A 25,858-nucleotide genomic window follows, 5' to 3' on the forward strand; every position below is an offset into this window, starting at 1 on the left:
CTAACAGTTATTAAAAACAAATCATGTGAACCATAACATGTTTTCAAGTGTAAAAAATGACTTATAATAATTATCAAAATATTTGCTGATCAACTTTCTGTCAGTCAGCTGTTTCATTAATTTATTGTTTCAGATGCAAAATTTGTAGTAACAAAAGCTGTTAAAGCTGTTAGACAATTGTGCTCAGTTAAAAAGTACAAGATTTACTAATGAACTGTAGTAGAGGTGAAAAGAAAAGACTCGAGTAAAGTACAAGTACAACACATTAGTACTTAAATAAAGTCCTTGAGTAATGGTACTTAGTTACATTCCACCATGTTAATAGCAAAGTCTGTTGGAGAGATGCTGGAAATGACAAATATCACAAAATGACGTTTTATTATCCACCAGTAAACTTTATTGTACAAAACTGCAAATTTCTGTTGATCTTAGTCAAATGCTCTCCACCTTCCTGTGCATTTCAACGTATAAATAATACGTAAATTTCATCTTAAACAAACAAAAAATTTCTTTTATCATTTCTGAACTTGTAGACTTGAATACTTGACCCCCCCACCCCCCCACCCTGACTGTCAACATCACACTTGTCCATTGGGTTTTTCCTGCGACTCGTCCGATTCGTCCGTCAGGTTGGCGGCCTCCATCCTCTCCTCCAGTCTCTTGTGTCCATCTGATATCTGGCTGTCCTGTCCAGCTCGTATTTTGAATTTAGAGATGAACTCGCTACTGGCCAGCGCTCCTTCCTTTTTGGGACACAACGGTTGCGATGATCGACGATATTCCAAACGTTCTAGAAAAAAAAACAACAAAATTTGATCTTTCTGATGCTCAGTGATATTATGTGACTTTTACATCAAGGCGGTAAAAGTAAGCTATATTTTAGATGACACTTGTTTGTTGGTGTGTTTGCTAAATATAAATCTCTGTATGAACAGTTTTCAGTCATTTTTCACGGAAAGTTAGACCATGTAACCTCTAATCTAATGCAATGCATTTTGACGTGGATCTGGATCCACATGAACACTGAACATTTTCTATAACAAAATGCAGCCTTGGCAGATTTATACAATCTGAATGTTTTTAAGTTTCATTATCTGCAGAGTCCTGAAAGGTTTTTACTAATAGTAAGTAAATCTCTTCAGCACAGTGAAGGGCATCGTTATGATGGTGTTTAAGGGTGGCATTTTGAGAAAATAAACTTTTATTAACTTTAAAAATTAAAAAATTCCAATTTAAAACAGTAATTTGAAAACTAAACTGGACATCACTCTACAGCTTTCATTTTATTTAACAATCCAACATTCATATAAAAAATGTGATGCTTATTTGCACCCCAGATTAGAGATTAGAGATGTTTTGATCCGCTTTTTGTGCTCCTCGTTGTTTTACTGTTTTAATGCTTTGTTACATTTTTCTAAAACTCCTTTAACATTTTAGCTTTTATTAACTGTTGACTCTTTTTTATTGTTAGGTAGAGCAGTAAAGACTACCAAACAGTGCAAAATAAAGTTTTATTGTTTTATTAATGCTGGGGCCAGAGGAGATTGTTAGTCCTTGCTATTTTGTTGGGGTGCATATTTTTCTTTGAAGCAGGTTAGTTAAAAGTTGTTGTGTTGCCCCTTTAGTCAGACCCAAAGAGGCCACATTAAAAGCTTACTGCACCTCCAGGAGTGATGGGCGCCATCAGACGGTTCAGCTGGACATTCCAGTGCCGTACGTGTTGACTGGCATTCCTCAGCTTCTCTTGTACCTCCTGGAATAAGAAAATCAGACAAAATAGCATTTTCTAGATATAATATTTATAGTATTAAGCAAGTTGCACAGCCAGTCAAAACCCCATGCCTCTTTCTCACCTCCAGGTGCTGATGGCTCCTCTGGCGAGAAGCCTGCAGATCCTGGAGCTCCTGAGAGGCTGAGTGAAGAGCTGAAGGGGTGTCTGTGCATGAAGGGTCATCTGAGGCCACCAGTACTTGGTTGAGGCTCTGCAAGGCCCTCTCCTGCTCCTGGAGAAGCTGAAACTGCTTCTTCTTCTCTTCTTCCACCTGCAGCAACCTGGAGAGGAGAAGAAAGTGAAGAAAAGTTGAAACCAACAACTACACATGCAGTGAGAGGCCGCTGGTCTGTTATGGCTCATATCCACCGAGCAGCACAGTACAGTTCGGTACATTGCATAACGGTTTGGCACAGTACGCTTTGGTACGGTTTGTGAATCCGCTGCCAACGGTACCCTACTCAGTAGGTGGGACGCTTGGTGGATGGTGATTGCTGTGCCAGCTAGGTAAGTGACATAATTTAAGCGCGCGAAGAACACAGTAAACGAGAAGAAGAAGAAGAACAGCATGGAGGATTTCATCATGTTCTTGCTTCCTTCCTTCCTCTTTGTTTGAGAAAAGGCTGCAGTGTGTTTGTATAGTATTATAACGTTGTCAACACCCATCAGACAACTTTTCACAAGTTTTCCTAATGGAAACACAAATAATTGCGCGTCGTACCGAACTGTACCATACTGCTAGGTGTGAACTAGCCATTACGGAAACCACCAAAAATCTGCTTAAAAAATTAGGAAAAAAAAAAACAACAAAACTTTATAACTCCGAAACTTGCCACATTTTTAAGTCTTCTTCAACATCAAAGCACTTCAGTAATATTTCCTTTGGTACATTAATGGGTACATCCATCCATCCATCCATTTTCTATACCGCTTATCCGTCAGGGTCGCAGGGGAGCTGGAGCCTATCCCAGCTGACTACGGGCGACAGGCAGGGTACACCCTGGACTGGTCGCCAGTCAATCGCACACAAAGACAGACAACCACACACTCTCACACTCACACCTAGGGGCAATGTAGAGTAGCCAATTAACCTAATGTGCATGTTTTTGGTATTGTGGGAGGAAGCCGGAGTACCGTAGCCATAGTAAGGGCCCAGACTGGGATTCGAACCTGGAACCCTCTTGTTATGAGGCGACAGTGCTAACCACAGCCATCCCAGACAAAACTGTTGTTGGCATACTTTTAAAGGTGCCAGTTTACCAGTATGTAAGTATGAGCTAGAGCTAAAAAAACACTGGCAATGATTTATCAACCAGGAAGGCTACCATGACTTTTGCCCTGTCAGCTGATGTTGTTTGTTTTGGCAGCTGATGGCAGATCACGCGCCACAGTTTTCTCAGTCCTTGCCCTTACGTGTTAAATGGTGAATTGGTACACTGAACAGGAAAGGATCCTCAAACTCCTTGGCTATATTTTACTTCCTGTTTACATTGCTATATGCATTGTGGGAACTGTAGTCTGAAACTTGCAGGATTATCCCCAAAACAGAAATCATAGAATGAAAAACGCATGTATTTATACTTTTGTACTGTCAACATTGTTCTTATAAGCGTGGAACAATCTTCTTCATCACTTCATCTGGTTTGGACTACAGCGAATACAGTGTGTGTGTGTGTGTGTGTGTGTGTGTGTGTGGATTTGTCACCTCTCCAGCTCCTGTCTGGCCCTCTCCTCCTCCAGTCGAGCCTGGATCTCCATGTTGAGGGCAGCCTCCATTTTCTGCTGTATCAGCTCCAACTCGTGGATCCTCTTCTTCTGTTGCTCAGCCTCCTTTTCCTTCTCCTCCATCTCCGCCTGCATGCTGTCCCTCAACTAGGAGAACACACACACATCAATACACACACCATTCAGGTGGAAAGAGCTGACCTATTCCCGAATCACCTTTTCCTGGAATGTCATTACTGTATCCCCACTGCTAAAAATCACAGAAGGTTAAGTCTGAATTTTATAATGCCAATGTTTTTATGCTGTCCTCAGATCTCAAAGTCAATGGCATGGAGTATAAATCCCGTTTCTGGGAACTGCAAATAAAGGTTGTCATCTGGAAAACTTTCCCTCACCGTCTCGGCCTCTTTCAGCTGTCTCTCCAGGTCCATCTGCACCTCCCTCTGTTTCCTCCGTTCTCTTTCCTCTGCCTCCCTTCGCCTGGTTTCTAATTCACGTGCATGCTGCAAGGCACACATAAAACAAAGTTAAAGCCGACTTATCACGATTAACTTTCCCTCTGCTGACTGCTTCTGTTCTTACCTGTATGATGGTTTCTATCTCTAAGTCCTGTCTGTCTTTCTCTTTCTCCATCTCTTGGATGTTGGACTCATCTGATTGGCTGCTCTGGCTGCTCCAGCTACTCCGAGAGCTCTGGCTGCGCTCCCGCTGACTGCTTTCCCGATCGGCCCGTCTCTTCAGTTTGAGTTCGTGGTGAAGGGAGGTCTTGCCCTCCCTCAGGAGGCGGATTGCTGTCTGAACAGCTGGAGAAGCAGGAAACACATATGCAGAATATGACAAACTGTAGACGCAGTAGAGGCTGTTAATTCATACTTCTTTATTTTGATTCATGAATGCAGGAGCAACATTTATTTACTTCTCTGCCAAAAATAATGAAAACATCACAATATTTAATGTCATCTTACTTCTGTTTCCAAACTTCACATAACCTCACTGACTAGCGGATCATGCAAATAGAGTGATGTAGCCAACTAAATGGCTAAGCTTTTCGGATAAATTAACAGATGTGGCTGTTCCTCGGGTGAAGTAAAGCAACATGAGTTACAGCAAGCAACATGGCAGAGGAGCTTGTGCCAACAAAGAAGCACCTTTAATGCAATTTTGTGTTTTAAAGGTGAAAACTAAGAATTTTTTCAAATCACAATTTGGATTGTGGAGCTAAATTTTGGATTATATGACTCATGATCCGATTTGTTGATTTGATTTCAATTGCCCATGGCTATTGGTGACCACAGGCTATGCTGCTACAGAGTGAGCATTGACAGGTAAAGAAAAGACAACAGAAAGTCTAACAGGACAAAAGAGACAGCACTAAAAACAAAATTGGTGAAAAGCCCTAAGAAACACGTTAATTCTCTTTGCTGCAGCTGGATTACAAGATTGATGCCACTCTAACATCTGTACGTTGGCTTAGTGTAAAGACTGGGCAGAGGGGCAAACAGCCCACAACCTGAACCGAAAAAAGTGTAAAAGTGATAAAGTTGCAGTTTTACAGGAGGTTACACACTATATATTTTGGCTTGACAGCTTAACTTCTTGTCGCCTCTGTTGGTGGCCAGGCAACCTCACAGCAACGACAAGACTGGACAGAGTCAAGAGAGCCGCCCCCCCCACCTTCAAGTCTTTGTGCTAAGCTAAGCTAAGTGGCTGCTCGCTGCAGCTGAATACTTACAAGAGAGCAATATTAATCTTCTCATCTAACTCTTGACCAAAAAGCAAATAAGCCTCAGCTTAAATGTCAAACTATTGTTTTAAAACATATCATCTGAATCCAGTGAACTGGATTCAAGGCCACCGACAACCACATACAATAAGTCACTGCAGTCAAAATGTAATTTCTGACTCTTTATGTTTATGTTTATACACACCAACACACCTTGAGTCCACTCCACCTTCTGTCTCTGGTCAGATGCACTCATCTCGTAGGTTTTACTGCGGGTTTTCACACAGAACATGCAGCGCTTCCCCTCTCTGTCTGGAATACTCTGAAACAGAAAGAGGACATGTTTCAGATCAGTTGTTGGACCATGATATCAAAATATAAAGATTGTTGGATTTATCTGCTGTAAAAGACTTAAAAGTGTCTTAACATGTCCAATTTGCCTGTAAACCATCCATTCATTTTCTATACCACTTTATCTATCCTAGCCTATCCCAGCTGACTACGGGCGAGAGGCGAGGTACACCCTGAACTGGTCGCCAGTCAATCCACGGGCTGACACACAAAGTCAGAGAACCACCACCATGTGCATGTTTTTGGTATTGTGGGAGGAAGCCGGAGTACCCAGAGAAAACCCACGCAGGCACAGGAAGAACATGCAGACTCGGCACAGAAGGGCCCAGACTGGACTGGAGATTCCAGATTTGAACCTGGAACCCTCTTGCTGTGAAGCGACGGTGCTAATCGCTGCATCACCGTGCTGCCCTGCCCATAAACCACATAATTAAACACGCAGTGTTTACATAATATTTCCTCACCCACCTCGATGACGCAGCTCTTATCCAGCATGATCTCCCCTTTCTTGTCTTTTAAGTTCTCGTGGACGTAGTAAGCCATGGAGGAGGGCTTCAGCACAAACCAGCGCTCAGTCCAGTTCCGACGCACATGCCCCTTTTTCCACATGTAACCCTGGAAAACAAGGGACCGAATTGAAGAAGAAAGAAAGGCAGAGATGGCAAGAGAGACGAGGACACAACAGAAACTCACCCTCTTTATGACATTGTGATACATCTCCAGAAAGACCTCATCCAAAGCGAGACTGAAGGCCTCGGCACTGTGAACCCTCAGCAACTGCCCTGCATCCATGTGATTCAGGAAGTTCCACACAGAAATGCCCACTTCACGCACTGTGGCATCCTGGGATATTAAGTTGTCCAAGAGCTTCCCATCCCACTCCTGGCTCATGACTGTGGAAATTTTCTTGAGGAGATACTCCACCTGAAACCATTCAGATATTAGAAAACTGTACATGTTTGCAAATAACAAAAATAAATGCTGGCAGTCAAAGTGATACTGAAGCTAGATGTGGTTGTTGACATACTGCATATATGTTCATAGAGGAAAGCTACTGTGCTGACAGTACAAAAGCAGTTTATTTTTGTTCCTGTGGACAGGAAACCAAAAGCATTATGGAGGAAGCGCAGGAAGGAAGAGACTCATTAACTTACTTACTTGCACTTGCTTTTTTCTGCTGTGAAAAAGTGTCCCTCATGACATTGTTGGGACACATGCTGGGTTTACACGGAGCATAATATTTCTTTTTAGTTATCAGTTGGTCACAGGGAAAATGCATCAAGTAACAGCCTCAAAACCCCTGGCTGTAGCTTTGATTCTCTGTGTGATTTGTTGCTCTTTACAGGCCCAGCGACCCTTTTTAGTAAGTAAAATTTGCATGGATTTCCAGCGCGTTGCTAGTCCATCAGGATTCAGTCAAACCCCTGAAATCAATTCAGTTCCAACACTGTCTCCTTTTTTTCACACATTAGACTCTCTTCTCATGAACATCTTTTACCTCCTCTGGTATCATCACCAGCGGGTAGCGGTCCTCAGACAGGAGGTTGAATAAACAGAAGAGCTTGAAACGGTCTCTTTCACATAGCAGCACCCCCTCTGATGTCCCGCTGAAGTTCTTCTTGCTGGTCATCATCCAGCACAGCTCATCGAATTTCTCCTTGTCAAACATTCCCTCTTTCACCTGGACAAACAAAGACAGAAACACTCGTAGTTGCTAAAACTTTAATGAAACTGGATTCAAATTTCAAACGATCAACAGTTTTAATAAGACACCATTATAGGTCTGCCTGGCACTGTAGTTTTAGTCAAGGTTTACTCAGAATGAACCAAATGTATTTGTTGGAGACTATTTTCAGCAGTGGATTAATACTCATTTGGTACCTTCCTGAGTGTTTACAGCAGCAGGAAAGCACATGTGTGACTGATGTAAAATAAACTACAGTTTGTGTGTTTATGGCAATAACAAAACATGTCACACAGTGCAAGCGTGTTGCTCCTTTGTGTAGGTTTAATAGCTTTAAATGGTACAAAAATATGTCATATATATATCAGGCTTTGAAGACAATACATGTTGTTGCTTTTGGTCTTTTCATGTAATTTGTGGACTAAAATAAATAAAAGCAGATATCTATGAGTGATCAAGACGTGTTTATGTTACTGGCACCAAATCATGGTCAACATAGCATTAATAACAATATTCATAAAACTTTCAAGCAAAAATAAAAAAAAGCAGAAAGTTGTCCATAGTTTTGGAGGATGTGATTTCAGCAGTACCTTATCCAGTATATATTTGTTGAGGTAGGGCATGTAGCCATGATTCGACACTGGCCCATCATCATCATCCTGGAAGTGCTCTTCCAGAGCCACAGGGTCATGTGGGATGTTCAGCACTGTGTACAGGTTGTGTGAAAGCACCTGAAGATGTAACAGGGACATACAGAAGGTGTCATGACACTTAAAGCGTATAAAGTTCCATCACATAGTCTCAAGGTTACTTTAGTCCATATTTCTTCACACACACACACACGCAGCTCCTCAGTCACTAAGCATGTCAGGACAGCTTTCTGCTATTTCCCTGGATTCTTCTCTCCCCCGGAGCTCAGTCAGGCATGTAGCAACTGGGCGGACAGCAACAAGACAGAAAATGCAACACATACTGAGGAGAAATCTGTGCTGGTTACTCTCTGACGTGCTTCTTTATTTGAATCCCTTACAGTGGTGGTATTGTGTCACTATTATGTTTCTGGGCCACAGGGAAAGGTTGGACTTTGAGCTCGAAGTGTAAGCTGGACTCAAAACTCACTCACTCAATCTGAACAGGTTACGTGTCAGACTAAAGACGTTATTAAAGACGTTTTATAGCTTTATTCTTCTCTTTATTCCTTAAAGCTTTTTTCCCCAAATATTTGGATTGGTGTGAGCTTGTAGGGCGCTTTGTGTGTCAATATCTTCTCCAGATTACAACATTGCACAACTTAACATTTCACCACATACAGAATCTGCTGGCTTCGGTTTGTTTCACCCATAAAAAGTAATTTCAAGGAAGAAACAGTGCTGTGCAGTGGTCTCAGTTTCCTGATCTTACGGTCACTAAATGTCTTATCTGCTTACCTTCAACTGCGATTTGGACACCTTCCCGCACTTCTCGGCGTCCAGCGACGTGAAAGCGTACCAGATGGACTTGAGGAGTTCGGATTTTAAGTCCATTTTGGAGCACTCGTTGTGCGCAAAACAACTACATTTCCAAGCGCAACGCGGCGGCTTTTACGCAGCGACTGGCGAGCGGTGGTGGTGAGAATCGCCAAATAAAATGAGGGGCAGAGTGCAGACTGCTGTGCAAACTGCAAAGAACCAAAAGGAGTCAGATACAGGGCAGACTTAAAGAGGCGGAGAGTAGAGATAGGCCTACAGGACGCGCACCTTGCCTCGCAATACGTTTTTAAAACGATTTTACACATGTCAGACAAATGGATAAGCTCTTTTATATTCTTCCCAGTACATTTTAGTTAATTTTCTTTTAACTTCAGCTCCATATATGATGTATCTGACTAAAACAGATAAACCTACAGAGCAGATTCAGACATAGCCAAGTTAACTTTCCGAGGTGTAAGACGTATCCAGACAGCGCGGATTGGATTTGCGAATTCCTCGAGTGCTGCCAGCCAAGAATCAAATAAGAAGGATTAGTGTTGTCAGAACAAAGAGGCAGGATTTAAAGACACACCCATTTATGTAAAGAAGAGCCAAAGCCACATATTTTGGTAGCTTCAAAATCTGAAAAGTTAAAGGACACAGCTAAACAGATAAAACCCCTTACTGTAATAATTAATTCTGGTGCAATTTATGTGAGAAATATAACCTGCCAACTGTGAGAGGTTACATTTCTCACATATATTAAAGAATTCAATATGTGTAAAATGATTTTAAACTAATCAACATGCATGTCAGAAATCTAATTCCATGAGTTTCATGGATCAAGTCTGTAACCCAGTCATGTATACATGCAAAAACCTTAAATTAATTGTTATGTTGCTTAACATCCCATATCAAGTTATTATATATTCTCATTGGTGCTACTTGTCTTTAAGGAGTGTTTTGGGGCTATGGATATCTGATAAAGACTATGCTTTGCATCACACTGCAGCCATTTTATATTCTTTCTGGTGAGCATTTATTTTGGTAGACTACAAGTCATAAACAGAGCACATTAAAATGCCCAACCCAGAATAGTTTTCAGAGGAATCATAAACAAAATGCCCATTGTGGTTTCCCTGACTTAAGGTGTTGCTTGAACATCTCTCATAGCTCATTTTTCATGTGATGAAACCGCTGGTGGGGATGTGGCAACCTCAGGCAAAATAGGTTAAACAAGGACAGTGTAATTAGACAGAAAGCAACTGCAAGCCTTATTGGAGCACGATGTAGGCTAATCAATAGCATAATTAGGTCATGAAAATGGTAGTCATTGTTTAGAGGCCACAGTCCAAAGCTTCGCTGTCTTTAAACACTGATGCATGTAGGTTTGAAGGTAAAGTTTGAAGTAAATTTTGAGAATACTACTTCATATTATTCAGTGTGAGCAGACTTGATTTTCTGCTACGTAAACTAATCAATGCTGGCTCAGGCTGTTTAATCGCACTCAGCAGTGCATCTGTACTTGTTGTCTCCCTTTCAAGGTCAGATCTAATCACCATTGTCTCAGGTGGTGGAAATGAGATGTCGTTCAGCCAGCCATAATTCAGAATTGCACGGCCAGAGGTTCCAGTAAGGATCGACCCATCACAGGGCTGAGAATTTACTACTGTGGCCCACTTCCAACAAGGCCTTTCTCATAAAATAAAGACAGAGAGCTGTTTCTAAAAGTCTTTAAATGCAGACTGGAGCTTCAAACCTGCCACCTGTCTTGGATGAGGGATGTGTATTTCCACTTTAAAGAGGGAAAACTCATGTGTACTCCACCCCCTCCAAAAAAAGCTCTTCACAAGACTTCAGTGATTCATTAGTTGTTTATTACATTACAGACAGACCTGTACTGTATGTTTTTCTGTTGTTTGCATACTAGACAACATCAACATTACATCACAAGAATGCTGTTGCCATTTCTATATTTAATATAGTCAAGGACAGCAGACCTTGTCATTCCCATTCCCTGCATCTAATCGATATCATATCCTATAATGAGATTTGCTGTTTATGGTTAACAGATATAGTTTCAGACATGCTTGTTCGCAATGTTGCCGATTGTTAGAATACATAATACATGAATGAATGTGGGATATATCGTACATTATTTTTCAGACATTACAACAGCAGTAAAAAGGCCTGTCCGAAAGAAGGGATGTGAGATGATGAGGGTGGAATGAGAACAAATGGATTTGTATCATCTTAGTACATACAGTAATCTTCAAACACATGTAATATTAAGTTCACGTGAGAATAAAAAACACTTTCAGGTTCATCAAAATAACAATTTGACATTTCAGGAAATTTTCTGTCTTGCTGTGAGATAGATGAAAAGATGCACATCTCCCTCATGTCTGTATGCCAAATCAGGGCTGCCAATTCACTTCAGATTTTATTGTTTTCATCATGAATGATAAGTGGGAATTTAGGTGATTTGGGTGACCCTTTAGACTGTGTATTTCAGGCACAAAAAAACTCCATGACGCATAATGCAGATTTTCAAACTGCAACAATACAACAGGCAAATATTAATAGACATAAGCACAAATATCCTGACAATGGCAGATGATTTATTTGCTCATTTTAGCCTAAAACACTCAAAATTGAAAGGTTTTTTTTTTTTGCAACAAATGACCATTGCCTTTAACAGTTACATTTACATTTAACAGTTAGATTAGATTCTGTAGCCTACTACTATGCACACATGCACTATACTGCTGTCATTGCAAACATTGTATTGTTGATATTTGAGAATATTTATTTTAGTTTAGAAAACTGAAAACCCTTTTAAAGAATAACATGACAGAAAAAATGTTCAGGTTGTTCTGCCTGAAAGTGGGTGTTTTACAACAAAATTGTGAGAGCTGGGAGCACGCTATAGATGAAGCTATAGCTAGGAGCTGGTTAGCTTAGCTTAGCAAAACGATTGTAAACAGTGGCTCTCCACAGCTAGTCTGAGTCTGTCTAATAGTAAGAAAATCCATGCACTAACACCTCTAATGCTCAGTGATTATATCTTCTTATTATCTGCTCACCCAATTGTTTTACAGATTTAAAAATGAAGCCCATAGGCTACCAACTAACCAGGCTAGCTATTTCCCTTTACACTCAGGATTTATGCTAAGCTAACCAAAGGCAGGCATTATCTTCATATCTTGATATTTAGCATACAGACATGAGAGTGGTAGCAACCATCTCATATCTTGATGAGAGAGAAAAAAAGACATTTAACTATTTATTTAAGTCAACTTGATGTTGAAGAAGAGAAATTCAAATCTGTACTCACTGTTACATGCTAGTAGTATGTTGCACAATATCTGGATCTGTCTATGTGAGCATTTTAGAGGTAATGTCCATGTTATTCATAATATTCAGTGATATAAAATCATTTTGTGCTTCAGAATATACAAACTCTAGCAACAGAGACACCTGAAGTGAACAATTGTTAAACAGCCATTATGTCAGCAAAGCATCTCAACACAGTCCTAGCTACAGTTACACTGTCAGATGTCAACAGCACAAAATACCACAGACAGCAACAGAATATCAAGCTCTTTTCAAAAGCACCATTCCAGCACAGTATAGTCTTTGTGATGGGAAAACTAAATGATGTACACATGAACATCTGTTGAACATACCCAGACAAAATCATCTGAAATGGAAAACTGCTGGTGAACATTCCTGTACATTCAGTACAGAAGATGACCAAAGTAAGAGTAGGATGACCCTAAATAACAATTTTAATATACATTATTTTTGAATACCTTCTATATAATGAAGGATATTAGCCCATGCCAATGTCTAAACATTTATGACACCAACTGGACTGTCCTCTGGTTCCAACTGAATCCTGTGATGCCTGACCTCCCCCACTGCAGGTTTCAAATGGACTGAAGAATAATCTACTAACAGTGCAGAAGACAGAAGCAGGCAAACAACAGTTGGCAGAGAGTTGCAAAATGTGAGGAGTATCTGCTAAATTTTCATTTCTTTTAAGAATATCCTAAAAGTCCAAAGAAAGAATGTAGAAAGAAAGTTTTTGGAAATTTTAAATTTTCTATTTGCTTGTTTTCAGGTTGTTATCAGTTTTAATTATTTAAGCTTAGTTTCTGATAAACCATGTTTTGTTTGATCAGTTTCATGTGGCAGATGCTCATGATCTATACAGAAATGAACATGGATGACTGAAACCCCCCTCACTTCACAACTCTATCACTCTTTTACAGTGCAGTTCATTCACAATCCTAATTATCTACAAATTGGCCAATCCTTGCTGGAGGTTGCCTAATTGTTAAAGTTGATCGTTAATGTGCCACCACACGTCGATGCTGTCTTGGTGCCAGTTTGTTGGCCAGCAGACAAGCCAGGGCAATGCCTCCGATCTGTGTGAAGGCCAGTCCTAACACAGTGGCGGCGATGTGGAAGACGTTGTCATTGACCAAGCTGAACACTTTGCGGAAGCAGCCATGCGGGTGGATTCCTGCTGCCAGAACTCCTTCAGTATCATCTGACAGAAGAGGTCGATTCTTGCAGCCCTTGCGCCTCACACAACAGCTGTCCGGCAGTGGCACTGAGGTGCCGTTTTCGGAGGGCAGGAAGGTCATATGCTGGATAGCCCAGTCAGAAGTAAGCCAGTCACGCCAACCCTCAGCTCCACAACACTCAAGGGCTCTTTGCAGGCTGTCTAATGCATCTGCACGGCCTTCATCCTCTGTGTAGCCAGCCACTGCTCGCTGTAAGCCACTGCGAAATCCTTCGGCAATGTCTTCTCGATAGAACAGACCTGAGAGTCCAGCTGCCAAACCAGCTATAAGTGCAGCAAGTTGAAAGAACCCATAAGCCCTAAGCACACAGGGCAGGTTTGCAGCCACTCCCAGGCAGCCCAGAAAGCCCCAGGCGGTGATGGCAGCACCTGTGGAAAGAAGGATGATCGGGGCGTTGGGGTAGCGATTGGCAGACAGCAGCATGTAGTCTGCTAGTGAAATCTGTGCCCACACACCCAGGGTGAAGATGGCTAAACCCGCTGCCCAGAAGAGGCAGCTGAAGGCCAGGAGACCCAGGCGCAGGAGGTGCATGACTCCAACCGGGCGGCAGCAGGGTGGGGAAGCACCCACGGGTGGAGGCGCAGGGGGCGCCAGGGAGGCCTCTGAGCTTACAGACAAGGATAAGAGCTGCTGTTGATGATGGAGCTGCTCTTCCTGCTCTTGGCTGGGCGGCAGCAGGTAGCCAGGGATCACAGAGGGTCGACGAGGAAGAGCAGGTGGAGTGAGCAGGTCGAGACCCAGTGGAGAGGAAAGCCGTCGCACAGCCAGCTGCTCGTGTTCCCAATCCAAAGCTCGTCTGCTGGGACTCGGTCGAGCTGACAGCGAGCCGTAGCGAAGTGCAAAGCTCATGATTCTGGCTGTGGCTTTATCTGCTCCCCTCTCTCTCTTTTACGCACTCCTCCTCTCTCTTCCTTCCTCTATCACACCTTCACTCTCGTCCTCCTGCAACACACAATCCCCCACTTCTTTATGACTGGTTATTAATCAGCCACCAACACCACCCGTGCCAACTGGACTGCAAATCACACTGATGGGTGTCGCGTCGCGTCGTTATCTGCATCCGCAGCCCCCTTGTTTCCACCTTATTTATTTGTTTATTTCGGACCTTCTTTCCACCTGCATGGTCACCAGCTCTTCAAATTCCTCCACTGATGGTCAATTCCTGACATCTGCTCCCTCGCTGCTGCCTGTCGCTCCGGTCAAGATGAGAGGAATTTGCAGTGGGAAGGATCTGAAATCCACCCATGCACACCCTCTCCCGGTGTGGAGGAGACATCCCTTTGAGCTTTACGATAGTCCTCCTGCTGTCTGGACAGTTTATGTGATACCTTTGTAAAATGTAAAAACTCTCCCCATGTAAGTTTTATGACATAGTGATAAATGAAAATAGAAGCTAGTTGCCCACATATGTTTTGTGGACCAATGCCAGCCCAAGACGTGACTAAAGCTAGTTGTTCAGTTAACTTGATGATAAAATTGCTTTTTTTTTTTTTTTTTTTTTTAATGAGCTGTCCCTTTAAAAGTCAATTATTTTTTTTTAAAAAATAATACGTAAATTTTAAATTAAGGTCTATTACATTACTACAGACATACACAAGTTAGGTAGTACATAAAATCAGCTTCTCTAAAATCTTGATTGCACAGCATATACAAAATTTAGGGTCTTTGTTTCCTGGAGAAGCATTTTATGAAAACAAAGTTTACAACACTGTAGAGGAGGCATCTTACAAAACAAGAAAGCATTAATTAGCTAATTTAGTTAAAGCTGACAGTCAAGTTCATTTAAATTGATATTCTAAAATCATTAGTATTTGTTTTTCATCAATGATGATGTCTGTTTGAACCTCTGTCTTCTGGACCAAAATCAATTTAATTTGTACAAACAACCAAAGGGAGTATTAACATTAATAGTTAACATTTTGTGTTGGTTTGTGTGGTTGAATTTATATATAGTGTGGATTTTGGTCAAATCTCCCTTTAAAAATAGATTTTTAATCACTGTAATTACTAAAATAAGATGTTAAGACAAATCATGACCCAAGAAATGAACTTTTGGCATTATGTTTCCCATTATACCAACGCTGGTTGATTCATCAGTGTTCTTTTTTTCATTTATTATGCTAAAAATAGGCAACCAATTTCAACGAAAATTGGTTGGTCCCCTGTTGAACGATGCTGCCAGTTCATTCTTCATCACTCTTGCTCGGCATCTGCTCCCCTCCAATAAAACCTCTTCTAGATCAGAGCGGACTAAAGCCTCTCAGTTAATTAAACACATTCAAATGGCTATTTTTATACGTACATGTAAATGGTGACATGATGACAGAGAGGGGAATACCCAGAAGGACTGGTTGGGGAGCAGGACGGGTATGCAGAGCTGCAATGTGATGTTATTTTACAGCATTAGATCACACTTCTTGTTTAATTGGGCTGCAGAGAATAGTTTTTTGAAATAGTGATATATATTTTTCCTGGTTACAAAAAACTTAACCTTAAAAGCGAATTTATATTTTTTTTAATGTTAGACTTGCTACAGCATTTTCACATCTCAAGTAAGTGAAGAACATGTCAGTGAAGAGAGGGATTTTACCACAGACAGCTGGAGCTCTGTAAAGGAAATGAGCTTCTGTTTATGATGTTTATAATTAATCTTTGCTCTGTAACCATCACCTCATCCAGTTTTATGTGCACTCTGGGCTGAAATGAATGAAATACATCACCTGACACATGCAGGATGAGATTTCAAAGGCACCCCCGATGCAGCCAAGGGGAGAAAAGGTGTGGGGAAACCACTCCTCCATTTTTGTGGCTGCAGAATCGCAGACAGTACAAGCAACATGGAGGAGTATTCCCCAACCTTTCCGGTTTATGATGCTGTTTAGAAAACCTATCTATGTGCAGGTTCTTTTTACAGATCACATTTTCTATGTTACGAACAGTTTGAGCAAAATGCAATTATTCCCTCTTAAATTGTTACTTTTGACTAATTTTACAGGCGTGAAATTGAACACATGCCTAAGAGTCTTAACACAAGTTCTCTGAAGCTGTACTGAGGCATAGTGGTGCTTATGTGCTAACAACAGCATGCTAACATGCTAATGTTAAGCAGGCACAAAGTTCACCATGTGCACCATCTTAGCCAGTTAGCATGCTAACATTTTCTAATCAGCACAAGACACAAAGCCCAGCTACTGCTCAGTGTTTTCAGTTTTGCAGATATTAGACGTAAGTATTGAACAAATTAAAATTTTTACGTGATGGTAGTGCGGGAGGGAAAATGAATAGCTAACGTTATCACAGTTCATCCTGAGGAGTCAGCCAGATGGATCAATGCTCTAATCAACGACCTCCAGCTGAGAACCTTTGCCCTTAAGTTTAGCAGCAATCCTGCACCACCAAGATAATAGCCTCAGCAAAAACTGAACAGACATGCATAGCATTGGTTTATATTAAACTAAAGCTATGCATGTTTTTTGGACTTACACCCCCCCACCAGTGCCTTATCTACTGTAACTGCAGACTTTATGATGTTAATGATTAAAATGTCTGTGCATACCATGACACGCGGTATTGTAGTATGAACAGAGAAACAGTGTATGGAGTGAAAATGTATTTAATGAACAATTTTGCTCAGCAGTGATCTCCACTGCAAACAAACTATTTTTGAATATTTATACATCATAATTTCTTTGTTGCACAGCTCAAAGTGGAAGGAAATGAGAGCAAAGCTGCATGTATAAAACACTGATGTCAAAATGATTTGATGTACAACTTTAAAAATAATAATAAAAAATAGCTTTCAGTTATTTGTTGTACGATACAATGGTACCAGACAATTCGGTATAACTGAGACATGCAAGCTGTGGACAAACGTTTCTCTCCTGATCTGCATAAAAATAGATTCTCACTTAATCAGAAAATGTTAAACTGGATAAAACTAAATATCTAAATTGATCCTTAAACAATTTACATTCTTTTTTACGGTCCCACTAATTTAGCCACTGAGATTGTCTCCATGATTCATTTAACTGTTTGCCTCCTCAGGCTGCGTAGAGTCCACAGATTGTGCCGATTCTCCCTCTTTCCTGTGTGCCTCCATGTGTTTCTTCAGCTTGGCCTTAGATGTGAATGTCTTCATGCACTGCTCACAGTGTGGCTTCAGAGGCTTCAGCCCTGAATGGCTTCGTTTGTGTCGCGCCAGCTCAGACGAGCTCTTGAACTTGAGCTCACAGACGTTGCAAGGATACGGCCTCTCCCCCGTGTGAATACGCTGGTGGAGCTGAGCCTCGCTGAGGGTGAGGAACGACTTTTCACAGTGTCCACAGGGGAACGGCCTCTCTCCTGTGTGAATGAGATTGTGTCTGGTCAGTGCGTATGGTTTGGTGAAGCCCTTCCCACAGTAGCTGCAGGGGTACGGGCGGGCGCCACTGTGGGAGATGATATGTTCCTGCTGAGTTTTCTTGCTCTTGAAACGCTTGTCACACTGAGGGCAGGAGTAGGGCTTGTCATCCACATGTGACCTGTGGTGTTTTGAAAGCTCTCCCTGCGACAAAAAGCCCTTCCCACACTGTGAGCACAGGAAAGGTTTCTCCCCGGTGTGCATCCTCTCATGTCTGGCCAGCACAGACACCAGGGTGAACCTCTTGGGGCAGTGGGAACACTGGAAAGGCCGCTCGCCTGTGTGAACTCTGAGGTGTTTCATGAGCATAAAGCGGAGCGAGAAGCATTTGCTGCACTGGTCACACTGGTAAGGTCTGTCCCCAGTGTGAGTAGACAGATGCCTCTTCACATCGGATCGCCGAGTAAATGTCTTCTCACAATGCGGGCACTTAAATTGGCGCTTCACTTGATGTGCCTGCCGGTGCTGGGAGCGCGCGAGCAGGGAGTCGAAGCCTTCACCGCACTGGTGGCAGATGTAGCGTTTACAGGTGACATGAGACTTCTTGTGCTCGATTAGGTCAGAGGAAGTGGAGAAACTCTGGCTGCAGATAGAGCAGATCTGAGGAAGTTCGCTCTCCTGTGAGTGAAACTTCTTATGATGGATTGTCAGAGCGCGGAGGTTAGCGAATGAGCTCCTACACAGCTGGCAGGAGAAAGAAATGGCCACGCCGTGATATTTACTTTCGTGTTTGGCCAGATCCCACGAGTGCTGGAAAGTTCGGTCACACTGCGAGCAGTGAAATGGTCTCTCTCCAGTGTGAGTGAGCTGGTGTCTCCTGACGTCTGATGTCCGGGTGAAAGTCTTACCGCATGTTTCACACGTGAGGGCCTTCTGTCTGCTTTGGGACACATTTACTTTGTTTTGACTGTCTTCAGTCTGTTCTGCTTTATTCTGCTCTGGGTTTCCTCTGGAGAAAAGTTTAATGGATGTAAAAATTTCATCTGTGCTGGATGGAGATGGTGTAAATTTGGCCCCTGAGAGACTCCTGTATACTTCAGTGCGAATACTCTGCATATGGAAGTGAGGCGGGCTGTTTTCATCAGTGTTATGAAAGGGACACTGCGAGCAGGTGAAGATTATAGATGTCATCTCGTCTGAATCACCTGCAAATAAAATAAGAGATGTAGAATGAAACATGTAGATTATATTTAGACATGTTTGAGGTGTTACTCCTTATGTCATATTACCTTTGTCCATTCCTTTGATCGCTATAACAGAAGGGGCAGCTGATATGACAGCTCTGCTCCTGGTGAAAGAAATATGTTGTTGAATCTTTAAACGTTGATCATTCACATTTTTTGACATTTTTGGAAATAACTGCATTTTGAAAAATGGTATGTAAAAGTCAAAATGATGAAATAAATTCCCCATGATACTTATACTGATCTTAGTAATAAAATAAAAGATACTTCAACATTCTGGAGATGGCCTCTGATCAGCTTAGCTTAGCACCAACACTGGGATGTATCTCCCAAAAAATCCACTTATTATTTTAAAGAAATGATGACACATATGTTGGAACCACAAGAAGCAGAACTGAGACAAAAATAGGAAAAACGGACAGGATCTCAAAAAAGGAAGCAGTTGCAGGAGCAAAGAGTAAATGGCTTAAGAACATTTTTGGTTCTTCACTAATTATTCTGGAGTACCTCTTGATTTTACATGTGTCCTGCTGACTGGGCGAGGTCTTTGTTTGTAGACGAGTGGATCGGCGCACATGAGCTGAACAAGGAGTCTGTTGAGTTTCAGAAACTGGATCTTCATTAGAGACGTCTGCCATTTCTTCATGAACAGAAAAAGATTCATGGTTCAAGTCTGTACAAAAGTTCGTATTTCTCTCTATGTCTCCAGGTTGGACATCCTCCATCACCTCTTCAACAATGTTTATTATTTCCTTATCAGCTTGGTCACTTGTTTCATGTCCTTCATGTGTTTTTCTTTCATCTGGTGCATTTCCTGACCCAAGTTCATCATTAGGGGATGAATCATTATTCTTTCCTGTCAGTACATCCTGATCAATGCTCTCCTTCTTTAATGCAAAAGTTTTTGTCAGAGTCTCCAGAGCTTTAGCTACATCCACAGTTTCACAGGTTTCTTCTGCCCTCGAGCTGGCAGCCTCCTCAGCACCAGCATTATCACCACTAACAGCCTCTATCTCTTCTTCATAGAAATCTGTTTGAACCTGCACTTCAGCTGACTCGATCATTTCTTCATCTCCTTCAGATGCTCCAACTTCCATTTCGGTGTAGACGGCCACGATACTGTATTGGTCCGTTCCAACAAAAGTGACAGGGTTCAGCACATTGGCATAGTTGTGGATTGAATCCAGCCCGACAGAAATGTTTGTCCTCTGCGAGGGAGGAATGGATAAAGCAGACATGATGCAGCTACCAATGGTGGATGAAGGGCCATCTATATAAAAAAAGAAAAGAGGCCTCACTGGTTGGAAAAATATACTTTTAAGGGACCTTGTGGAAACATCTAAAGGAATGTACATGTAGTAATGTAACTATTAAATTATTAAACTTATTTTTATTTTTCATACATTTTTTTCATTAACTGTGTAATTGTCTAGTCTAGAAAAACATAAGAAGGGCTGATTATCGGTATTTATCTCCATAATTGTTGCATCTGATTTTATCTCTACTTACATGGCATTTTCAGCAGTCCTGAACTTTTGTAGAGCTCGAAGATTACGCTCAGCTCTTCAGGCGAGGACTGAACACATTCCTCCAACACGGGAGGAGCTGAACCGAGCCAGGCTGCAGTCTGCAATCACAGTGCAGCTGTTATTACTCAAATTTTGTGGTAAATGGCATGTTTTACAGGGGTGACACAACCTGAGACATCTGGATGGATGAACTGAATACCTGTTTTAAGTCTGGAACTGGGAGCAACTTTTCCAGTTTTGAGAGCAGCTCCCACAATAACACATGCAGAGCAGCATCATACTGTGTCCCATATTCCACTGGGAACACTTCCTGTAAGAAATAATAGAGATAATAATAATCTCTATTTACTGTAGAGTACTCTCAAACTGAGACATAATCACAATTTGTCTAACCTGGAAAAAATATGCTCTTTCTACTGGATCTTTCAGCAGGCTCTGGACGAGTGCAATGAAAGTGGACTCTGTTGTTTTCACTTCTGCATCCTTGTACTGCCACAGATAGAATGCATGTCATTTGAGGATTACTATTATTTGTTTTCAAAAGGATATTCTGTAAAATACTTACATCTGTGCTTGCAGAGGTTATTGGCAGTCTATCCAAATAGTTCTGGATCAACTGAGAATCCACAGAACCTCGAGCTGAGCCTTTACAAAGCTCCAGAATCAACTAAAACATCAACAAATTGTTACAGCAAAAACGAGTAATATTAACATTTATGAAGATGATACAATATATAGCTTCTGCTCACCCTCGCTCTTAAACCCAGGATGAGCTGGGCTCTCTGTCTGTGGTTGATCAGTCCAGGCATAGCCTCAGTCACCATGAACACAAACTCCTGGAGCTTTTCATAATTCATCACATCCTTCTGCTTTGCCAGTTGCCACATAGCAGCAGACAGAAGCTGCAACGGGGGCACCAGGAGGCGAAGGGATGAAAGTGGTAGGCTTGGGTCTGAAACATACAAGTGCAATGTGATAGATGGTCTGATGAGGGCATCGACGAGCTTTTAAGTAAAGAGAGCACTTGCAAACACACGCACCAACAGTTTAAAATAAAAATAATAATAAAATCTGTTCTTTCTCAATAGGGCTGCGAATTGTTAATTTGCTAAATCAAAGCAATGGCAAAGTTACAAATCTATGTTTGATTTCCTGCTCGTGAACTACACCACGAGAACCTGACATAAGCTTATGGACTAGTATAATTACGGAACAAGCATATTTAAATGGAATTTCAAACTTACAACTTGGTAAAGTAGCTGAGGCTGTGCTTTCGGTGACGGAACAGGAAACGGCATTACTTAATATGACTGTTATTTAAAACTTGATTACAACAGATTCATTTTATAATGCAACAGCACCGCTCTGACAGTTTCTGACTGTCATCACTCCCTTAAATAGACGGACCCCGCTAACTGTCAGACTAACATAAACAGAGTGTGCTTTAAATTACAGAGGGAGCAAATTCTTAATATACATACCGTTTACTTTCTCCATAGAATCAAAAACCTCCATTAGTGCAATTCACCTCCTGCAGCTTTAGGAAATAATTCTATAATAATGTTGTTCAATTTTTTTGCTAACATGCGCTGTTAGCACGCAAGCACCCGTTTCCTCAACTCGTATCCTGCGTTTCCTATTTTCACAATAAAAGTCTCACATGTCAGTTGTTATTAAATGGCTTTGGGTGGCTGCTCTTGATAGTCCATTTTCTGTCCTATCTTAAACAATATGACAATAACAATACACGACTTTTTAATCAGTTTTAGACGTGTGCAGTTCACCGACATGGATTAATTTGTGAATTATTTTTTTTAATTTTACATTGTGAATTTTTTCAGACAAACTTTTGACAAAGCATCAGCTGTTCAAGGTCCACATATTAGATTTTTTTCAAAGCTTTCAACTGAATTTCAGTCTTCATCAGCAGATAACTGAGTGAATGTGGTAGAAGGTTAAGGTACCGTTGTTGAGGACAAGCGTTAATTAAACTTAAGTCAAGTTACGGATGCAGCACAAATACACTGGTGGTGTACAATACAAAACATACAATAGTGTATTTTAATTATTAACTCCATAATATATCAACGATACACTCTAACATATATTTATACATTTATAATTTTTATTTTACCAACGGCCAAGGAAAGAGTAAAGACTAATTGTGCTCAAATGCAGCGGATAGAATTTCACATAATCATCTAAACCGTGGTCAAAGACACATTACTTCAATAACTTCACATTTCAATGACACATAAGGAAAGTTATGTTCCTTTATAGAAATGTAATCAGAAAGTATTTAGCGCAGCAACATAACCGGATGTTATTGTTTTGCCGCAGACGTAAAGGGATACTTCAAAATAAAAGTTCCAATCTAATCTCTTATTGGCTGATCCTAACGGAAGTTAGACGTCACGTCGTGATCACGCAGTCCACAGTCACATGAAGCGTTTCACAGCAAAATATATTTATACAGTTCTTTGTGTCTATTTTCAGTGAATTAGAACCGAAACATCAGCAACGATCTGCAGGATATTTAAAAACCAACATGGACGAAGACGGCCTTCCGATTGTGGGGTCTGGTGTTGATCTGACCAAGGTTGGTACCTAGCTAAAGGTAGCTAACTAACGTCAAGCTAAGCATTTTGAGGAAATGAGAAGAAACTGACCAAAACAGTGCTGCAAGACCGTTATCGTTCTGTTAAGCAAACTGATTGCTAAAAAGAGTAATCTTACTGTAGCGAAACTATTATTTGTAATCACTGCCACCGACAGCCTCACGATCATTAGCAAGTAGCCCTTTCGAAATCGGTCTTCCAAGGGCGTAATATTTTAAGTTCCCCTTTGAATTTCAATTTGTTTTTTAATTAAATCACTTTTGATCTCAGACTTGTGCACAAAGAACACTTTCACGAAACAGATTTACTGCATTTGCAACAGAAACGCGTTCACGACTTCCTGTAATATTTTGTCATGTGAGGTGTTACAGCAAATTTCGTGACCCGAAAACTCTCTGCCAAACTTCTCGCAACAGCATTAAATTGTGGTAGGCATTTGAGACTCTACAGCAATCAAATCTAGCCGGCGTAACAAAAGAATAATTTATTAACCATGAGATCATACAGATGCATGAATTATAAGTATCCTTAAGTAGAGCGGAATCTTTATTCCACAGCTGCATTTAATGATTTGAAGACCATCACACATTTCATTGCTTTATTTTGATACCGTGAATTACTTAATTGCCTCAACCCATTAGCCCCCGGATTTCTTCTTAAAATATCTATATTTTTATATAATATCTGTATATTTAAATATCTATATCTATAAATATCTATATATTTATCTGTGTCTCCTTCAGGTCCCTGCTATTCAACAGAGAAGAATCGTTGCTTATTTGAATCAGTTTGTTGTACACACGGTCCGCTTCCTGAACCGTTTTTCTGTAGTTTGTGAAGAGGTTTGTACATCTTCTAATATGTTTTACTTTTATCTCATAACTTGCTTCTTTGTTCTTGTTAGTTCATGTAACACATTAATCATAATCTGAACTGTCAAACTTCTCTCCCACAGAAACTTTCAAACATATCTCTCCGCATACAGCAGATTGAAACCACGCTGTGCATTTTGGAAGCCAAAGTAAGTCCTTGAGCCTCTTCAGTCATTCTGTCTGCAGTTCATTACTCTCTGTAAACATGTGACACACCGTTGTTCTGGCGTCTAGTAAATTTTGTATTTCTCTGAATAGCTGTCCTCCATTCCCGGGCTTGAGGACGTCACAATAGATGGGCTCAGTCAGCGACAAACTGCTCAGGCCAATGGACCCCCTACCGCCAGCCAGAGCCAAACAGACGGTCCATCAGGGCAGCCCCTGCCTCCTGCAGAGGTGACATGCACGCAAACAATCATGTTTTTCAGTCACACTGCAACGTGCCATGCGTAGGCGTCGATGTGCCAGCAAGTTTCTAATGCGATGCTTATATGAAAAGTCTGGACACGTGTGTGCTGTTCTTAAAAAAATAGTTTGAGATTAAGATAAGAAGACTGATACCACTCTTGTGTCTGTGAGTTAAGTATAAAACTACAAGCTCTGTCTTGGCTTAGCTCTGTCCACTTATCAGTACCTCTAAATCTCTATAATTAATGCACCATATCTGGTTTGTTTAATCAATTAGTACTCCACTTGGTAACTTGATAACAAGTCAAGTCAAGGAAGTCTGAGAGAGAAGTCGTCCTAGCACATAAACTGTGAACTTACACTTCTGTTTATGTGAAGGTAAAAGAAATTAATTACAGTGTGTTAATTGCTGAGCCTTTGAGATGCTGGCAGATGATTTTGAACTTTGGAGTGAGCCAAGCTAGCTCGGGCCGCTAGTCGTCGCTTCTTGTGAGAAGTAACACCCACCAGGAAATATAAAACAAGGGACCACATTTGATATCGTGCTGTTTAAACCTCTTGTCACTTCACACCTCCTTATTAATTTGTATATTTCATGTTGCAGCCTGCTCAGACTGCACCGGATCCTGTGACAACACAAAAAGCAGAAGCAGCAGCAGAGAATGTCATGACAGTGGCCAAGGACCCACGTTATGCTCGATACCTGAAAATGGTTCATGTGGTAAGTCTTCACTAATACCTGCTTATGGACGCAAGGGTTAAAAAGAAAATATGTGTATCTCAGTGCACGTTTTTATCTGTCACAGGGAGTTCCAGTTATGGCTATTAGAAATAAAATGGTCATGGAGGGTTTGGATCCTAGCTTGATCGAGTGAGTGTTTGATAATGTATAAATCTCTCTGCATTCATGTGAATCTGCTGCGCAATTTCTAACACGACATTTCCTTCACGGCTGATGACAGCACACCAGACGCCCCCGTGCCTGACGGAGGAACGACGACCGCAAACGATCAAGATGTAGATGCCACCAGCTCGGACAGCGAATCCTCTTTCAGTGACTGACATCCATCCTGAGTCCCCATCACCGCGAAGCTTACTGTAAAGGCTATCCATTGCTATTCTGAGCTTCTGTAGGCTGGTTCTCAGAAAGAGAAGTGGTGTGTCTGTAAAGAGGTAGCACCGAGAAGGTGCCCATGTAAGTGCCTGAAACCGGAGAATCCAACCAGAGTGATTGTGATTTCAGTGAAAAGAGCTGAAATAGTTTCAGTTACCTCCTCACTTTTGTTAGATTTAGCATTTTTGTCAAATAATTTTCCATTTTAAGAATCAGCAACTGTAAGAGTTATTGGTCTTCTTTTCTTTGCCACACTACTATCAGAGCATAATGCTTTTTGCTTCTTTGTTGCAGGGTAAAACAGAAACAAATATGTACTGGATACTTTGAATGTTTGTTATGGTGAGGGAGAAAAACATCACAGTATTTTAGTATTGATATATGTACAGTCGCTCACAGTATCAGTTTTACAGGAGCGAAAACACATCTTTCAGCAT

General features: G+C 41.2%; 4 protein-coding genes across 5 annotated transcripts; 1 reads left to right on the top strand and 3 right to left on the bottom strand.

Moving 5' to 3' along the window:
- Positions 1-374: 374 nt before the first annotated feature.
- Positions 375-9,249, bottom strand: def6c (DEF6 guanine nucleotide exchange factor c). 2 transcript variants are annotated; one of them, XM_046379162.1, is made up of 13 exons: positions 9,138-9,249; positions 8,682-8,911; positions 7,845-7,985; positions 7,069-7,251; positions 6,264-6,494; positions 6,039-6,185; positions 5,433-5,541; positions 4,079-4,299; positions 3,892-3,999; positions 3,477-3,643; positions 1,854-2,052; positions 1,663-1,753; positions 375-790 (listed from the first exon to the last, which is right to left on the bottom strand). In XM_046379162.1, the coding sequence occupies exons 2-13, from the start codon at positions 8,775-8,777 to the stop codon at positions 579-581; spliced, it is 1,905 nt and encodes a 634-aa protein (XP_046235118.1). In that variant the 5' UTR covers positions 8,778-8,911; positions 9,138-9,249; the 3' UTR covers positions 375-578. The 2 variants fall into 2 exon arrangements, with proteins under 2 accessions (XP_046235118.1, XP_046235117.1); XM_046379161.1 differs by having other exon boundaries at positions 8,682-9,220.
- Positions 9,250-12,478: 3,229 nt separating this feature from the next.
- On the bottom strand, positions 12,479-14,576 carry LOC124053774 (tetraspanin-7-like). Its single transcript, XM_046379257.1, has one exon. The coding sequence runs from the start codon at positions 14,144-14,146 to the stop codon at positions 13,058-13,060; it is 1,089 nt and encodes a 362-aa protein (XP_046235213.1). The 5' UTR covers positions 14,147-14,576; the 3' UTR covers positions 12,479-13,057.
- A 2,324-nt stretch (positions 14,577-16,900) lies between these two features.
- Positions 16,901-22,065, bottom strand: si:zfos-932h1.3 (zinc finger protein 184). Its single transcript, XM_046378490.1, has 9 exons — positions 21,891-22,065; positions 21,159-21,361; positions 20,975-21,076; positions 20,803-20,898; positions 20,609-20,719; positions 20,390-20,507; positions 19,388-20,150; positions 18,926-18,984; positions 16,901-18,841 (listed from the first exon to the last, which is right to left on the bottom strand). Exons 1-9 carry the CDS (start codon positions 21,922-21,924, stop codon positions 17,322-17,324), a joined length of 3,006 nt encoding a protein of 1,001 aa, XP_046234446.1. The 5' UTR covers positions 21,925-22,065; the 3' UTR covers positions 16,901-17,321.
- A 743-nt stretch (positions 22,066-22,808) lies between these two features.
- washc3 (WASH complex subunit 3) lies at positions 22,809-25,805 on the top strand. The gene is made up of 7 exons (XM_046378493.1): positions 22,809-23,008; positions 23,771-23,869; positions 23,983-24,048; positions 24,158-24,295; positions 24,912-25,028; positions 25,114-25,178; positions 25,270-25,805. The coding sequence occupies exons 1-7, from the start codon at positions 22,958-22,960 to the stop codon at positions 25,367-25,369; spliced, it is 636 nt and encodes a 211-aa protein (XP_046234449.1). The 5' UTR covers positions 22,809-22,957; the 3' UTR covers positions 25,370-25,805.
- The last annotated feature ends 53 nt before the right edge of the window (positions 25,806-25,858 follow it).

This window comes from Scatophagus argus, chromosome 22 (genome assembly GCF_020382885.2).
Source record: "Scatophagus argus isolate fScaArg1 chromosome 22, fScaArg1.pri, whole genome shotgun sequence".
Lineage (NCBI taxonomy): Eukaryota > Metazoa > Chordata > Actinopteri > Scatophagidae > Scatophagus > Scatophagus argus.